The 18770-nt window shown below is 42.0% G+C and overlaps 1 protein-coding gene across 3 annotated transcripts in view; it reads right to left on the bottom strand.

The window, feature by feature from the left end:
* Positions 1 to 2441: 2441 nt before the first annotated feature.
* Positions 2442 to 18770, bottom strand: part of TNS2 (tensin 2) — an 84891-nt gene continuing 68562 nt past the window's right edge. For all 3 annotated transcript variants that reach the window (XM_072134597.1, XM_072134599.1, XM_072134598.1), the window contains exons 18-29: positions 16017 to 17411; positions 9423 to 10584; positions 8261 to 8826; positions 8094 to 8180; positions 7778 to 7909; positions 7596 to 7685; positions 5939 to 6016; positions 5026 to 5103; positions 3809 to 3974; positions 3650 to 3718; positions 3530 to 3559; positions 2442 to 2948 (exon numbers count right to left, since the gene is read on the bottom strand). In XM_072134597.1, the coding sequence (XP_071990698.1) occupies positions 2807 to 2948; positions 3530 to 3559; positions 3650 to 3718; positions 3809 to 3974; positions 5026 to 5103; positions 5939 to 6016; positions 7596 to 7685; positions 7778 to 7909; positions 8094 to 8180; positions 8261 to 8826; positions 9423 to 10584; positions 16017 to 17411 (3995 nt within the window). In that variant the 3' untranslated portion in view covers positions 2442 to 2806. The remainder of the gene's footprint in view (positions 2949 to 3529; positions 3560 to 3649; positions 3719 to 3808; positions 3975 to 5025; positions 5104 to 5938; positions 6017 to 7595; positions 7686 to 7777; positions 7910 to 8093; positions 8181 to 8260; positions 8827 to 9422; positions 10585 to 16016; positions 17412 to 18770) is intronic.

The following is an 18770-nucleotide window of genomic DNA, read 5'->3' as shown; positions in this document are numbered from 1 at the left end:
TACTTCTCTATAGAAAGCCAGCACATTCTTAGCACTTTAACTTGTAGCGTAATAACATTTCTTCACTTGAAACGCGCCCTCTTTGGTAGAAAGGTCCCCTGAAAATACAAAGATCTCAAAATGTCCCATTACCTGTGTAGACACCTGGTTTCAAGTTTTCAAACTTCCTACAGCGCCACCCCAGGCAAGACTAAGCATCACACAGGGTGTGTTAAAATTAAAGGGATTGTCTGTGTTTTGCCTCCACTAGAGCTGCTTTTTATAACAACCCTTCACTTCACTTCAGCCATGATTCTAAACTGAGGACCTCCTCTCTTATTCATGTCATCAGATGAAGGAAAATGGGGTTTTTAAGCTCTTTAAAGGAACCCCCTTACCCATGGACTTTATAAGATATTATGTGTGAATGGCTTATATGGTCCACTACTATTTATACAGTTTCCATGATATCAATGGAATGATCATAAATATGGTCCACCATAGGAGGGAGGATGTAACATGGTACACACCAAGAACATAAAACGATGATTGCTTTTGGTTTTAACGTCTGACTCTCAAAAACGGCTTGGGGGGGAGGGGGGGTTCTTTCTCTAATCAGGAGGATTGCATGAATCGCGTCCTATCTGCTGAGGAGGTTGGTATAACTGCAAAATCTTTATGACTCCCATAAACTACAGGTACAATCAGATGGTAAGACTCTGCCCTACTAATACTTTACCAGGCTTCTGCTAACACATTGCACTACTAGTGCTTTCCCATCCCTGCTCCTGCTTCTTTTAGTCTTTGAGACTACATGTGTGTCACACACTGGGGGAGATTTATCAATCTGCCTAAGAGTAAGAATGTGCTTAGATACCCACAGTAACCAATTACAGCCCCACTTTAAAAGATTCATGAACACTGGTCAAATGAAAGCTGAGCTGTAATTGGTTGCACATTCTTACTCTTAAGCAGCTTGATAAATTTCCCCCACAGTCTCTGTATCCTGATTTATGAGCAGGTTTGCCCATACAAAGCAGCAGGCAGTGTCTGGTATTGTCCATGTGTAAGAGTGCCTTTTATGTATGTTGTTAGTAGTGACCATGCACAGAAAAGTGAAGTTATAATCTAGTTCAGTGGTGGCGAACCTATGGCACAGGTGCCAGAGGCGGCACTCTGAGCCCTTTCTGTGGGCACCCAGGCCTTCACCCCAGAATGAAGATCACCAGACAGGACACAAAGAATCTTCATGCAAATTTGCTCTCCTCCTTTTAACTGCATTGGTGTCCTCAGGAGGCTGATACGAATGAAGTTGTTAAAGAACAGGGAAAAATAAATCGCTGCTTAAATTGCTGTGCTGGCACTTTGCAATAAATAAGTGGCTTTTGGTTGACGTTTGGGCACTCAGACTCTAAAAGGTTCACCATCACTTACTCACTCACTAGGTCTTCAGCTCTTTTAAAGCCTCTGGGTTGGTCTTTCAGCCTGAAGAGCTTTCTGCACTGTGCTGCTATACACGACCCCCCCCCCCATTTGCTGCATGTAATAGATGTATCAGGATTTTGGTTGGTTACTTACAGCAGTCACTCAGCAGAGGGGAGGGGCTGTGACGCGTGCTACGGCATAAAGCAAAAAGCTCTTCAGGCTGAAAGACCAGCACAGAGAGCTTGCAGAACCTGGATTAGAAGATCACTTTTTAACATCCTGCTACTTCTATTACTAACACACACCCAGTATGGTTACACAGATCAACATATACCTCGAACTGTCCTTTTATTATGGTCAAAACAAATAGTTTACCAATTCCCTTTAAGGGGTTCTCCAGGAACATACAATTCGGTGACAGCACTAGGTGGTCACTCTGAATCCAATGTCAATACACATTCTATATTAAGAACACAAATAAGTTACATAAGCGCTGCTTCGATCATTTGTATATGTGCACTTACATCTCCATGAATTAAAGAATCTCTGGAAAGATTTGGGGGCATGTAACAAGACATAACCTGAGACGGTTGTTGAAAGCAGCTAAGGCTTAAGACCTGCGATCCCATAAGCTACAGTCATACAGTCTCACTACGTCACGCAACTCGATGAAGGGACATTCATGGGAAACGTTATGGCAAATCCATCTTGGTCCTCAGAAAGGTCCCTTGCACCACGACCCTGCGGGGTGATGCTGTACTTTGAAAGTAAAAACCCCTTTCCTGTTGATTTCATTCAGTTCTGACTCAAAAATCTAAACATTGTGAGCCGATTCCTCGGTATAATTTTATGGGTTTTGTGAACTTCACTCATCAACGTCACCGCTCGTTCGGTTAGGTAGGATGATATATTACGATATCTTCCCACTAATATGTACCAGTTACGTGATTAGTCAAAAGGTGTGAGTATGATTCCCAATTAACACAAGATGATACAGGGAGGGTACCGATACTAAGCTGTATATTTTTTTTTTGGGGGGGGGGGGCACCAAGTACTACCATATTAGAAATTATAAGAAGATTATATTTGTGGATTTGCTGGACCTTCATCTACTTTATAGAGCAAGATGGGTTTTCTGGTTCTCCATCCTCTTCGAGCAGGAGGGACTTAGCTTTTCAATGGTTCACCACAATCCTCTAGCTTTTATATTACAGTAAGACAAGACATATCCATCCAAATATAACCCTATCCATCATCCATGATGCCCATACACTTGAGTCCTTCACCTTCTTGATGATATATACATTGATAGTCACATACTCTTCTCAGCTTGACTCTATAGCAAGAACCACCAGACAACCTGTTTTAACCATTTTCCCCAATTAGTCTCTGCTTCCCTCCTTCATCTCCTATGTGTGCCAAGCATGACCTTGGTGATGAAGTTGACGATGGCCGATGCTGGTTGTTCAGGGTCCACCTCTGCGAAGAGATGACAGACGTTCTCCGCTGTGGTTCCTGCCTTCCGGGCCACAAAGCCAAACACCCTGTAAAGCAAGTAAAAGCAATGAATCCTCTCTTGTGTCAATGTTAATGAGGTTTGGCAACTTGTTTTTTGTGATTTGCAAGTTATCCAGGAGAAGGTGTGGTTTTTATATGATGTATTGTACTAGGTAATAAATATAGGAATATAAGTTTTAATGGCTGTAAAAAAGAGGACAGGCATTATATGTCCTTTCCTTGATGTCTTCTAATCTTATATTTTACAGTATACAGTGCTGTGTAGCATCATGTAGCGTAACATAACCTGTGACTAAGTGTTGGTACAATACCTCATCTGTTTTTAGATTAAAAAGTAGATATCACTGACTAGAAGCCACTCTCCAAGGCATGTGTATCCATGACAGTGGCCATAATATTTTGTACATGACATCACTAAAAGTGTAAGTTTGGCTGTGGTAATGAAAATCTTGGAAAATCTAATAATGTGCACTCGTCCCTATGGACGCCCTCGGATGAGGGGTGTAGCTGGCTGTGGAGGAACCCTGGATGTTCCTTGGCTCTAATGCTGTAGGATTCTGTAAGGGCTTCTGACTTCTCAACTCCACCTCCCTCAGATTATACGTACTTTGATGTCGTCTTGTCTGGATTGGTCCACCTAGAGTAAAATAATTTTAGAAAATTAACAAAAAAATCTCAAAAGAACGAAGCAGATATATGAGCAGAGAATTAATGAAAAGACTGGTACCTGCGGTCCTGTGGGTCAGCGCTGCAGTATGTTACGCTGGATATAGGATAATGGCGTCTGAAGAAGAGTCTATAAAACAAGAGCAGCCCCAAATTATATCAATGGCCAAAAGGGGGAAATTTGCCTCACAAACAAAAAACAGGACTTGGCCAGACTTACTTGCGCTGGCTGTCGGTCAGCGTGATGCCTTGGTCAGACACCTTGAAATGGACAGTAGTTGCAGTAGACCTAGGAGGAGTTAAGATGGCACTGGAGGCCCTAGAAATAGCCTGGGGGCCTGTCAGAGATTCTGTATCCACCGAGCCAAGGTAGAGGACACTGCAGGCTGGAGGAAGTAGAAACAAGTGAGGATAAGAGGAATTCAACTCCAATATTGATAAGACTCTATAGGTGCCGGTATTATAAGTAATCTAGTATACTATATCATAATCATTAATTCATGCAACAGCTAAAAAAAAATTACCCCTTAAAGGGTTTGGCCACTTTACCTCAGGTCTTTGTAATGTGTGGGGAGCGGAATATTAGATCATTTACCAGTATACATCTGTAAAAAACTTCTTGACTGCTTCCTTAAAATGTAAAGTGTGGCCATATGGTTCCGAAACTTATTTTACCTCATCCACTGCCATTCCTGCCCATAAAATGATGGAGCGTCATGTGATCTCTAAGGCTACATTCACACTAACGTATGGGGGACGTATATACGGCCGATATACGTCCCCCATACACTTCTATGGGCGCACGGCACCCTACGGGAGCGGTACGGTGCAGCACACGTGCGGCACTGTACCGTTCCGTACCCGGGAAAAAGATAGGACCTGTCCTATCTTTTCCCGTAATACGGCGCCGTGCGCCATAGGTTGCTATGGAGAGGGGCGGGGGTGAGCTGCGCTCACCTCCTCCTCCTCTCCCCGTACACTGCCGTTGCCCGCTACGGTACGGTACGGGCGGGCAACGGCAGTGTGAATATAGCCTAACTGTCCATTATCAATCTACCTTCCAGGACCTTAAGTTTGTAATTATGAATACCATCATAAGGTTCTGGAAGGTAGATTGGTTATGGACATTTAGAGATCACATGACCCTCCATCATCTGTGGCCATTTTATGGACAGGAATGGCAGCTGATGAGGTAAAACACATTTTGGAACCAGGGGCTTTACTTTACATTTCAGTGGTACAGAACTCTTAATAAATGTATATAAGTAAATTGCCTAATACCCTTCCCCCCAACACTTTACAGAAAACCTGAAATAAAGTGACCACCTCCTTTAATCCAAATATCATTTACTCCCTTTAAGCAAAGTAAATAATGTGCCAGCTAATCCATAGGTTTCGGGTCATTCTATGACTTCCTGCATTTATCAACATACGCACCCGCTCCTTGACGCAGTAAATCGGCTGCTGTGCTCATATTTGTGGGAACGACAACTTCTGAACTCTGCTCTGTAAGATCTATACACAAGAGAGAAGGCATGTATGATAACAGAACCAACCACTAAACACATTTATTTATAATCTAATATTCTTATATCCCAAGGGGGATTGTCCATCTTATGTAACATCAGGGTCAGCTCCAGGTTTCAGTAGGCCCCTGGGTGACAGAGCCTCAGTGGGCCCCTTTACAGTGAACTCATGTGCCGGCATTAAAAATTCTCCTGTTCCTTAGTTTATCTTACAAAACAGCCACCTCTCACACCCTATGGATTCATTGGATACAGCCCCCCTCCCCCATGGATTCCTTATATACAGCCTTATGTGGGGCCCCCAGCAGCTCTGGGCCATGGCACTTGCTCAGGTATACCCAGTGCTGATGCCGGCCTTGTGTAACATTATTAACCTGCTGCCATACTGTTATACAGGAAAGTAATGGATTTCTAAATGAAAATGTGACTCTCTAAAATAGGCCTCAGAAGTGAATGGAGAATGATGGGAGTTGTAGTTTCACAACAGTTAGTGTGCCTTAGGTTGCTGGGCTCTAGTCTATGACAACTCTGGACCTAACACCAATCAAAACAGAAAATCCTGTCAGCATCTCTCAGTAGTGCTGCCTTAGGATTGCGGCCTGTGACATTTGTTTTGTAAATGATCATATACTACTTTATCTTTGTGAGTGACATGTGTCCATATGTCCTACTACAATTATATGCATAATGTCAGAATGTTCTAGTAAAAGGTATAGATCAGAGGATAATTCTCTTTGAGGTAAGGACAACACCACAATGAACACAGGGCGGGACATATAAAAAAAAGTTTTTTATGGTTATAGGGATTAGATGCCTCTTCTTACCTCTGTCAGGGACGCGGAGCCTACAGGGCAGAGACAGAGGAGTGACGGAGTGCTGAGACACCAGGGCTGAGAGGCTTCCTAAAAGCAAGAGACAGAACTGTCAATTTATGACAGACATAAAACAGTCGGAAAACATCATAGTGTGCATTCATTTCAATAGAACGCAGGGCCCAGGTCAGTGTAATCCTCCCCTTTAGCCAACAATATCCTAGCTGCTGTTAGGTTCAGTGGTGAACTCCTCAGATCCATTGTCCACTGGTGTACAAGTAAGTGATCCACGTTCCTATATGTATATACTGTATCTGATCCTGGGAAAGAGATTGACAATTCTACAGAAATGTGGGAAAGAAAACAATAGACGGGAAAAAACAATCGTTTCCCTCATTTCTGCACTTGGGTTGGAGTTTAGCTACAACCTCGGGTCACTTTCACATGCCAGGACTTTGGTCAGTATTTTGCAACAGTATTTAGAAGCCAAAACCAAGAAAAACCAAACTGTGGAAAAATACTAATCTATTTCTATGTTTATTCCAATCCTAATTATGGCTGACACATACGGGTGCACATTCTTGACTAGAATATGAAAGTGGCCTTAAAGGGAATGCGTCACCAGAAAATAACCCAATTATAATAGTCAGTTTTAACCAAGTTTTTATGTTAGGAATTTATTCTCGAGTTTTTCATGTCACTATCTATAATAAAAAGTACAATATCCTACAATTTATACTCTATAAACCCACTGAGCTTAAAAAAGAATGAGACTTATTAATTCTGAAGTGTTTTCTTTTCAGCAGTTACCTAATTTTTCATCAGACAAGACGTAAGGGATTACAATAGAAGATAATAGTGAAGGATAGTAATAACTGAGGAAAAATAAATCAATTTACTCTACACGTCCACCATAACCATCTGTCATTCTTCCACTTACTCGGGATTTAACAGAAAAAGCAGAATAATATCAAATTTCTCAAAAGTTTCTGAAATTTCTGAAAGTTCTGAAGAAAAGTGTGAAGGAATAAGCCCTTAAACCCTTCACAATGATAAACTGACTACCGAGAATAGCCATCCATAAACTGCTAGAGTCTGAAGAGCCAGATCCAATATTATACTATGTGATATGTGACTAAAGATTATTTTGTCTGGAGCCATAGTTCCCACCATTGAGCCTTCACCAGCATCTGACAAAACCACATCAAATTTTATCAAGCCACAAAACCAGGAATGGAGAAGGAAAAGCAGCGCAGCCCACGCAGATATAACTGAGAAATCCACAGCCAGACAGGAAATCTCCACAGCCCAAAGAATTATGACTGGACAACCACCGACACACAGAATCACTCATTCATGGTCCCCAGCTGCCAAGGAAGATTAACCAGATCAGAGAAACCTCGAAAGAATAAACCAGGGGATGGGATTAGGGAATAAAACACACACAGAGACAGCACAGGACGACTTCCCTGGGATACAATGAGGTTACAAAACAAGACAAATATTGGAAGGGTTTGTGTGTTTTCTACATTTATCACATCACTTTAGTGGAAAAAATTAAAATGATACATTTTCCTAATCACCCATTCATTAGAAAGGAACATAGATTTGTAATTTGCCCAATATGTGCCAAAGAAGAGGTAACCAAATGAATCTTTTTCCAACTTACCAAAGTGGGGTTCAATAGGGGAACCTTTAATTTTCACTCCTTTAGGTCCTGTCTCTATAAGAAAGTGTCGGACCAACTGCTCCGAGGGATCTGTAGATAGAAATAGCATCATTATATTGTAATTTATACATATGTATAGAGAGTGAGTGAAAAGAGGGTCAACATATAAACCCAAAAATCACCTTTACATGGCTGCGGCACTGCATTTGGAGGTGGGCTGGAAACTTTCAAAGCCAAACCATATGCCCCGCGAAAAGAGTTACTATCCCGAATCAGGAAGGAACCTGGTTCTGCGCTTCTGAGAAGAGCAATGGCTGGAAGCGAGAGGCAAAAGAGCTGGTTATATAATGGTAGAATAGCCGATGGACCACCAATAATTGTTACCAATTTGCATGCAAATTGGCCTATGAGAAGTTGGCCAATAGAATGACCCCCTCTTTGAGGGCGCCATATGACTATTAATGAATACATTGTATACTGTATATAGCTGTTAATTACCTTGCTCCCTGGAAATATTCGGCTTGTACCAAAATCTTGAATAATCCTGTACAAAATTGGCAGCTGGAGGGATGTCCAGTTGTACATCTAAATTTTGGAGTGAAAACAAAGGAGTAACTCTGCAATAGAACCAGTACAGGATTGAAGAGTACTGCACAATTACTAACCTTTAATGGAAGTGGGTGATTTATCCGCCTGCTGCTCACTTGATCTCCCAAGGGTTCCCAGCTTGTCCACTGCAACGGGAGTGTGGCACTTTTCTGGCAATGTGGGTGGCTGGGCAATAGGGGGGCATGGGCTTCCTGAATAGTAAGCAGTGCTGATGGGAAATAATGGAGTGGGGGAAGGAGCAAGAAGCTCACTTTGACTTCCCATTGGTGACAAAGGAGGACTACTTGTAACTTCAGCTCCATGGCAGGTGACAGGAGTCTCGGGCAGGGAAATTGTAATACTCCTTTTCTGCGGAGTAACAGGGTTTGACACTGGGGGCATCTGTGGGGGGCAGGACGCTTCAGTGGGTACACTGTATTGGGCAACTGCAGGACTTGTTTCTGGAGGGACTGGAGGAGTGCTCAGTGATGACTGTTCTTTTGTTTCTTCTATTGTCCTTGTAGTAGGATTCACAGACATCTGAGGGGCAACCTTTGATACCCGGGGTGGAGATGCAGAATGTGCAGAACTTCCTTTAGAATATGTTGGAGTAAGATTTACATGGGGATCCATGACTTCGACCCTATAATATACAAACATACATTTTTACGCGCTGCTCTTGAGGACCAAATGAAAGCTCATATGCAACGTTACAAAATAATGATGCCCTGGTTCGATGGTTTCACAGACCCTATTCTTTTGTCATTGTAACATCCTAATTATTAGTCTTCCCTTCAATAAATCCTCTATTTTTCCCAATGAAACACATTTATTGTATAATTAACACCACTTTATGATTTGAAATGTATAAGGAAACCTAATTTATTGCTATTTTTGTGCCATTCGGGAAGGGCCTCTAGCCTCCACTGCCAAACACGATAACTAGCGTTTTACCATAAACAGGTGTTTATAACAGCCCAACTAGCTGGATTAGATATGAATTTTGGTTGAGGGGAGAGTAAGACTGGAATAGGACATACCATTCTCGAAACGTCCTCAACTGTAGAGACTCAACTGTAGCTGGTCATATGACGGAGGACCAGAAGGGAGCAAATAAGCCACAAATAGAGTCTTCACTACAATTTAGATCAGGTACCTTACTTATATGCCAGAGAATAAATAATTTTCCAGAGTTTTTTTTAGGAAAAAACGTTAAATAAATTGAACAAGAAGACTTACCTCTCAGTGCCGCCAGGACTGGGGGGATGTGTTGTCTGACTCTGTGTTTGTACCGGAGCAGGTTGACTCCTGAATGTCTGCAGGGAGGTGTTTTGTATGTGCACAGTATTTTGTATTGGGGGGCTCTGCTTATGGACAGGACTATGTAGTGTCGGAGGAGGCATCTGGGTGTGCACTGTGCTGTGGGTTTGCGCTGTGTTGTCTGAATGCATGCGCTGGCTCTGACTTTGCACGGTACTATTTGTAGGAATATTTGCAGTACTTGTTCCCTGCTGATGACATAAAGTCTGCTTAGGATTATTTGCCTGTACAAATCCACCTTGTGTGTGCACAATGCTGGATACCTGACCTGTAGAGTTGTGTGCATGAAGAGGTGTATGGGATTGTGTGAGCGGTGTGTGTGTGGCAGGTTGGGTATTGATTCCAGAATTTTGCATGGTTATAGGAGAATGTGGACCTGAACCCTGTGCCAGCCCATTACTAGAAGGTGTAACTTCACCGTGTAAGCGGACAGGAGCATTAAAGCTCTGTGTGTGCACAATCTTGTGCGTCTTTACGGTTTGTTCAGCCACTTGCGCTGACTCAACAATGTGGGATTGCACAGGGCTAGTTTTTGGTCCATAGCCATTAGTCTGTATGGCAGGATTTTGGGAGTGCACTGGGCTAACACTGACTTGACTGTGAAAATGCACGTGTGCACGTGGGGGGCTCTGTTTCTGGACGACTGAACCCTGCCTTTGGATGGTATTTTGCTGTACAGATGGACTTTTTGGTTGGACTCCATTGTCAGCTTGTATCACTGGTCTATGTGTAGGTGGAATATGGGTTTGGGTTTGCACAGCTGTATTTTGTGTGTGGATAAGATTATGTTGTGTTTGTAGCGGCTGACAATATGTGTTTATGGGGGTACTGGCATGTAAAGGACTCTGAGGATACACAAAGGCGTCAGTTGGTGCAGAGATGCGTCTTTGTAGTGTATTATGTGTATGGGCGTCTGTGTTGGGTCCTGCACTTGTTGGAGAGCTGGTGTGAAGTGGGTTCTGTATGTGAACAGCTTGGTTAGTATGTGCTATGGTAGAGCCATTGACTGCAGGTGCTGCCCCTCTTGGGTGCTGCGGCTGGACGGATGAAACATCCCTTGGCACACCATGATCAGGGACATCTGTAAGACAAAACATAGCAGGGAGCGCTTTAGTGTCATAATTATTTGCTTACTTTTTCCCTAGAATATATAAATCCCAAACAGAGACAAGATGCACCCAACGTATCATAGCAGCATATATTTGTTCATATCTAGTGGATAAAAACCTATATGCACATGTTGCTTATTGTGTATGTGTTGGCACAGTAATGTATGGAGTTGATGACACGTTGTCGAAAAATGCCACATTGGAAGATATTTATTGCTGAAAGTCTTGGTATCAAAATCAAACTTAAGAAAGCAAAGGTTGAGCAGCAAAATCACAGCATTACAGGTACCTCTAGGGTAAATCCTGTATCCATTACAAGTCATGTGCATTACAGCCTTGCAGCGCTGGGGACCTGAGTTCAGGTTCTTAGGGTCAACATCTGCAAAGAGTCTGTATGTTCTGTCCGTGTTTGTGTGGGTTTCCTCCAGGTCCTCCGATTTCCTCCCACACTCCAAAACATACTGGTAGGTTGATTAGATTGTGAGCCCCATGGGGACAGGGACCGATTTGTCAAGTTGTTTGCAGCGCTGTGTAATCTGTGTGCGCTATATAAATAATTATTATTATAGTATTAATTATTATTATGTACAGACACCCCGATAGACCTAGTCATCTCCACTGATGAAACACAACACAGCTTCTCATCCGTGTGCATTTCTTTGTTTCACGTAACTGTAAATTTAAAAAAAAAAAAACTCTATTCTGGGAAAACAGGAGAATTTGCCAAAAAATACACAGTTTATTATTACACAACTAATACAATTTGGTTTATGTGAATACCTCCAACCTATCTTGGAATCCAGAACCTGTAGTAAAGCATCAGAACATAACCTGTATTTGTCGTTCTTGTATTTAGCTTGTATAGTATTCTATATACTGTACACTGCAGTATACTCTGCACGTCTCTGCTGCGAATATAATGTCCTGACAGGGAAAATTTAATGGGAGGGAGGTAGTTTTTCTGCCCAAAAGTGCTGCACAGTGTCATGGGACTTGTAAATGGTCTTGGCAGCTCTGCACTGAGTCATAAGAGCCTCACAGTTGGGTTGAAGGTTGGCAGAGCAGGGAATGACTGTGGAAACTATAATATTTTTTGATGTCAGTGTTGAAAATATGGATTATGTCAAAAATTTACAGAGAGAAAAAGTAATCCAAGCATCTCTATGAACGTTGAATTTATTATTCTATCAATTTCTCGAGAGAGAGGGACAGTCCGCACCTCTGACCTAATTCCCTGAACCCCTCCTGTCCTGCTCAAAAATCCTTAGTTGATAAAGTAAACAAAAGTCGACTTAACAGCATGTAGTACATGGAAAAGCGGAGCTTTTATACAACAATTAACCTTTACAGGGGTTGTAATTTTTTTAAGTAGACCCTCAAGTGCTGCAGCTCCGGCAGGACCCTGAGGTTCTTTAGTTAAACATGTGTCTAGTGCCCCTTACTCATCCGGTGAGTAGTGGCTTCTCTTACTGAGCTATAACACTATGTATTAAAGAGGCTTTGCTCCTTTCCTGACAAGCAGGGCAAAAAGTTGTTTCTGTTGACTGTTCTGCAGCAAAATAGAGAAGCATTAATGGGAGAGCTGACTAAAGTAAAAGTAATTGAGCATGTGCATCGGCCAACACACTGTTTATTTGGTGGAGCTAGACATTGCTGTATAACGTGAACGTAAAGGGGTTGGCCACTTTATCTCATATATTTGTAATGGCAGGGCAATTGTTCATGGACAGATAGAGATCACATGACCCTCCATCTGCAGCCGTTCTATTTACATGGATGGCTGATGAGGTAAAAGACAGGAGGCTTCACTTTACATATCAATAAAGCCGTGCAGAGCCTTTTTGTATATTGGTAAATTACCTAATATCCTACTCCCCACACATTGCCAAAAATATGAGGTAAAGTGGCCAAACCCTTTAACTGCTTGACAACATAAGACGATACAGATCGTCCTCATTAGTGGGCCATTGCTGCATAGGGACGATCTATATCGTCTTCAGGATCACTCTGATCCCTGCTGCGTCTGCCCGGCATGTAGATCGCTCCATGCCAGGCAGTTTAACTCCTTAACTGCCACACTTGAGTACGAATTCGGCAACTAAGGAGAGAGGGTTTCTTCAGTAACTCCGACGGCCCCCGCAGCGTGATTGCACAGAACAACTTCTGTGAAGCAGCTGCATATCTCCAGGCCACTTATGATAGTCCAACAGATGTATGATGTGGTTAATCTAACCTGTTTTACCTGTCATATGATGCAGCATTTGGGTGCACATTTTCAATATACTTTCTGTATCAATTCCTCATGGTTTTTTAGATGCTTCCTGTCATTCAACAGTAAGCTTCATTTTTTACTTCCTGTGGATAAAAATCTGTCCCTGGTCATGTGATATCACACAGGTGCACGGCTCCTTATATATCACTGGTCATGTGATGTCACACAGGTGCACGACTCCTTATATCCCTGGTCATATGATATCACACAGGTGCACTGCTCGTTGTATCCCTGGTCATATGATATCACACAGGTGCACTGCTCTTTATAACACACAGCCCTGATTACTCTCTATCATATTCCGAGCTGTGCACCTGTGTGACATCACATGACCGGGGACTGGTATTCACAGGAAGTGAACATTGTCATTCAACAGTAAGCTTCATTTTTTACTTCCTGTGGATAAAAATCTGTCCCTGGTCATGTGATATCACACAGGTGCACGGCTCCTTATATATCACTGGTCATGTGATGTCACACAGGTGCACGACTCCTTATATCCCTGGTCATATGATATCACACAGGTGCACTGCTCGTTGTATCCCTGGTCATATGATATCACACAGGTGCACTGCTCTTTATAACACACAGCCCTGATTACTCTCTATCATATACCGAGCTGTGCACCTGTGTGACATCACATGACCGGGGACTGGTATTCACAGGAATTGAACATTGAAGCTTCATATAGAATGACAGCAAGCAGAGATCTAGAACATTGATAAAGTATTTTGGGATATTGTAGCAAATCTAATTACACAAACAGTATCACTTATTTGCTGAAAGTTGACAACCACTTTAAGTCACATGTATTTGCCACTTTACACCTCTTATGTATGCTGTTGATCTAGATTTTAACTTAGTAAGCCAGAATGACATAATCCATGTAGCTTTTTTACATTTAAATGTGACCATAAAGGGGCAAGGAAACTTATTTTCCCAGAACTATTGGAATTTTACAAAATACCACTAAAATAATCAAATTATCAAATTATCATGAGTAAATGTAACGTCCATTATTAGTAATTACACTCATTATAGCTACTGCTATGTATTGGCCTATGATAAAGGTCAGGTCATATCGGCCATTGCCCCCTGAGCTACGATTTATCCCGCTGGGCAAGATCATTACACATCTCAGGACTGGTAGCCCGCAGTCATCTTATGTAACCGTGCCAAAGGGAACAGATCTCCGCACATCATGTACAGGGAAATAAATACTCAATGGTTTGGCAAAGCTTTCTGCTTGGAAAAGAGATCTCACGCTGGATACTGACACAATACACAGAGGAAATTTCCAGGAGTCATGTTGCTGGTATACGGAGTGAGTGAGTGTATTACTGTCAGTAGATGGGAGTAGTACACGTATACTAGCCTAAATTTACTGTCATTACACAGTGTATAAAGATACAAAGCATCAAGTATTTCTAAAGTTTAAAGAAAATGCTATATAACTTTGGATTTTTGAATTTAGAAACAGAAAAGTATGGTGTGCAGATGTTTTCCGACCCTGAGTAAATACTTGGTAGGACCTCTTGACCATATGTTTCTTCCAGCTTTGTACATCTAGAGGCTGTAATTTGTGGCCATGCCCCCTATCACTTGTGCTTTGGATGTGTAGAAAAACGCCACAAAAACAACACATGGGAACACAGCCTTAGGCTGAATTCACATGAACGTATGGGGGATGTGTGTGCGGCTGCAACTGTTTGGAGGAGAATGAATGCTGAGTTGCACCCCAAGCATTGGGGTTGAAACATAATGACGGTTGCTCTGCACGACTGATCCGTGTACATGAAAGAATGAATGGGGCCATGCATTGTGAGATTTTAAGTGCAAACCTCCTTCCATCAGATATGGCATTGAAGATGAAACATGGCTGGGTCTTTCAGGATGAATATGATCCTAAGCACAGCGCTAGGGTAACAAAAGAGTGTAAGAAGCATTTCAAGTCTAGCCAGTGTCCAGATCTCAAACCCATAGAAAACCTTTGGAGGGAGTTGAAAGTCCATGTTGTCCAGTGACAGCTAAAAAACATCACTGCTCTATAGGAGATCTGCAAGGAGGATTGGGCCAACTTACCAAACAGTGTGTGCCAACCTTGTGAAGACTTACAGAAAAAGTTCAACCTCTGTCATTGCCAACAAAGGATATATAACAGAGTATTGTGATAAACTTTTGTTATTGACCAAATGCTTATTTTCCACAACAAATTGCAAATAAATTCTGAAAAAACGTGATTTTCTGGATTTGTTTTCACATTTCGTCTCTCATAGTTGAGGTTCTGCCTATGATGTCAATTACAGGGCTCTCTCATCTTTTTACATGGGAGAACAATTGGTGGATGACTAAATCCTTTTTTTCCCCACTGTATGCTTCCTATGATCCCTATCAATGATTCTTCTAAATCCCTATACACCAATCCTCCTTGTACTGATATCCATCTAGAATATGCTGCATGTTCTTCTCCACTGACTTCCAAATCCCAAAAGCTGAAGAAATCTTGATGTACAGACCTTGGTCCGCCACAAAACAGCTGATGGATCCTGAAACTGCACTCCATACGGTTTTGTCAATGTCTGAATAGTTTAGACTTTGTATCATTTCTGGAAACTCCCTGTTCCCTCTGTGGTCAGGTTGTCCCATTAATCTAAGTATGATATCATACTGACATAAGAAACTAAAAAGTTCTGTTTTACCAAAACAACATACCAACTTGCAGAACCTTGAAGATTACTATGCTCTCAATATAAATCACAACCAACTCTAAACAGATGTATCCCCGGGAATGGTATTTCTCTATCATGGATTACATCATATATACTGCTATCTGTGATAGCAACCAAGGATCTAGTTATAGTGGGAGTTGTACCTGCATCCTTATCCTGATGTATGTAGGGTCCCAAAGGTTCCAATGTAATATAAAAAGGCACCAGCATCATAAATGGTACATGACAGTAAGGCCTCATGCACACAAATGGGCTGTAACCCTCCCCTCTCCATAAAAAGCCTAGCAATACAAAACTCTGTGTGTGTGCACAGGAGTGTAACATGTCACCTAGGTCGTCAATATTATAAAGCTATAAAAAAAACTCATTATATAAAGCTGTTATAAATTTTGGGTCACCTCACCTTTCTGCTGTTGCTGTGGAGGTGTTAATTCACCAGGGCTTCCTGCAGACATGGTATCTCCACTCATTCTCTGAGGGGTGCAACTGGATGGAACAATGGGAGATACAGAGCTTGGAGGAGACTGTCCACCTGTTTGATTACAATGGGACATGCAACCAGGAAAAGGGTGGGCACCATAACCATTTGGTGGGCAGTGAGCTGGGAGATAGGATGGATGCAAGAAATGTGGGTAAGCATGTCCATATCCTGTATCAGCAAAATGGTTGAAGTGCATAGAGTCTTCCCCATGAGGAGCTGTGAATCCATACGGCATCTTAGCAGGGAAAGGTGGTGGAATATCGTGGTTGGGTTGTACACTTTGCCCATAAGGCTGGGATAGGTGTGGAAATTCTCCACGATGAAAAGGTTGCATTGCTGTCATCTTGCCACCATCCATAGGCCACATGTTTGGCACAGGATAGCAAGATGAACTTTGGCAATGAGAACACGGGCACATTGGAGGCAAAAGAGGTTCATGAGAAATAGGCTGGCACATGTACTGTCGATTTTCTCTCAAACTGCCTCTCTTTGGTGGGCTTTGTGTTTGGTTTGTGTAATGTTGGGGTCCTTCAGACAATGAGCGATAGAGTCGTCTTCTCTCCTGATCCGCATACAAGCCTGGATAGTGGCCTCCTTGCAGTACTGAACCTATTCCTTGGGCTCCCCGAGGATCAATGATACCTTCTGGTCTGAAATAAGATCTGCTAGGAGGTCCCTCCATATTAGGTCCAGCAAACCCTACTCTGCATGAACAATGTCGGGACAATAAAGGTCTCCTTGGTGGGTAAATAGCTAGGCTGCCAAACTGTCCTATTTCATCTTCCAAAATCACTGCTTCACAGGGGGATTCTCTCTGCTCCTCCCAGGATGGTGGGGTAAGGGGCAAACTCTGAGATGCTGCTTCATCAGACACACCAGACCACTGAGGTGAGTACTGAAACCTTGCATCTCCATTAACCTTTGCCTGTATATTTTGGTTTACTCCTTCTGGATGCATTTGATGCTGATAATCTCTTGGTCTTTCATCCATATTTTGTCTTTGATGTCCATTTTGGGTTGCCACATCCTCACATTTTACCAGCTGAGAGTACTGTGACTCTGCTTCATGCTTTACATTAACTCCAAATCCACCCAAAAGTTTTTCTAGGTCTTCTCGCTCAGCAGCTGTTGGCAAAGACTTTTGTGGAGTTTCTTCCATCTTCTCAGTGGGGGCTGAAGAGTGCCCAGAGTCACTACTTACAGACAGCAGACGTCCATGCTGCTCCGGGCTCCCATTCATAGAAGGCAGAGGAGTGATCTTTTTCTTAACACGGGCATATAAGCTACCATCCAATGGCCCACGGGTGTGACTAAGATCTGTGGAGGACAAAAAATGGAAAAATAAGTGCAAAAGAATATAATTCCCAAAGCATGTGTCCCGTTCTAAAATAATAATATATTGCCATCATCTTTTCAATGCAGTGTGTTTTCTTCTACATTTTATAGATTCTATGAGACTATCGATACAATATAATTCCATGCCTAATTGTATATAATTCTAGTAACATGTAGCACTCATGTCAATAACTTGCAGTTGTTATATGAGTGAGTGTAATTTGCATACAAGTGTGAATATGTTTGAGATATGTATATGTTTGTGCCATTTGTGCAATATGTATTATGTGTGTGTAGAATGTGTATATGTGTGTGCCATGTGCATATGTGTGTGCCATGTGCATATGTGTGTGCCATGTGCATATGTGTGTGTCCTGTGTATATGTGTGCCATGTGTATATGTGTGCCATGTGTGCCATGTGTATATGTGTGCCATGTGTAAATGTGTGCAATGTGTATATGTGTGCCATGTGTATATGTGTGAAATGTGTATATGTGTGTCATATGTATATGTGTGCCATATGTAAATGTGTGCAATGTGTATATGTGTGCCATGTGTATATGTGTGTAATGTGTATATGTGTGCCATGTGTATGTGTGTAATGTGTATATGTTTGCCATATGTATATGTGTGCCATGTGTATATGTGAACCATGTGTATATATGTGCCATGTGTATATGTGTGCCATGTGTATCTGTGTGTAATGTGTATATGTGTGCCATGTGTATATGTGTGCCATGTGTATATGTGTGCCATGTGTATATGTGTGCCATGTGTATCTGTGTGTAATGTGTATATGTGTGCCATGTGTAAATGTGTGTAATGTGTATATGTGTGTATGTATGCATGGAATGTTCATATAAGTGTGAAATTGTCACAGTGTATTGCAATAATACTTCAACGGAAACCGACGATGAAGCAGCACTAATAATGATAATGTATTTTATTCCATCATAGATGCATTTCGCCTTATCCATATAGGCATTCTCAAGCATGCGAAGCATCACATGCTTAATACCGTTATCATTATTTCTTGGAGTGCTGCTTCATCACCGATTTCCGTTATATCTGTTGGGTTATGTCGGACCCTATGTGAAGACCTGCACCCGATTGTTTCACGGTGCCGTTCCATTGCTCCTTTCCTTTACTGCAATAATGCTTTCAATTATTCTATTTTCTTCTGCAGGTCCCTAGTCTCTTTCTGTACTGCAATATTTTAAAACTGGTAATCGGACAAGTACTGTGTAACAGCCATAACCAAGTTGGCCTTAATGGGAACCTATCACCGCATTTTCACAAATACAGCTAGTGACAGGTTTCCATAGAGCCCTAATAACTAA

Source organism: Engystomops pustulosus, chromosome 2 (assembly GCF_040894005.1).
Source record: "Engystomops pustulosus chromosome 2, aEngPut4.maternal, whole genome shotgun sequence".
Taxonomy (NCBI): Eukaryota; Metazoa; Chordata; class Amphibia; order Anura; family Leptodactylidae; genus Engystomops; species Engystomops pustulosus.
This window is presented reverse-complemented; position numbering and strand designations above follow the sequence as displayed.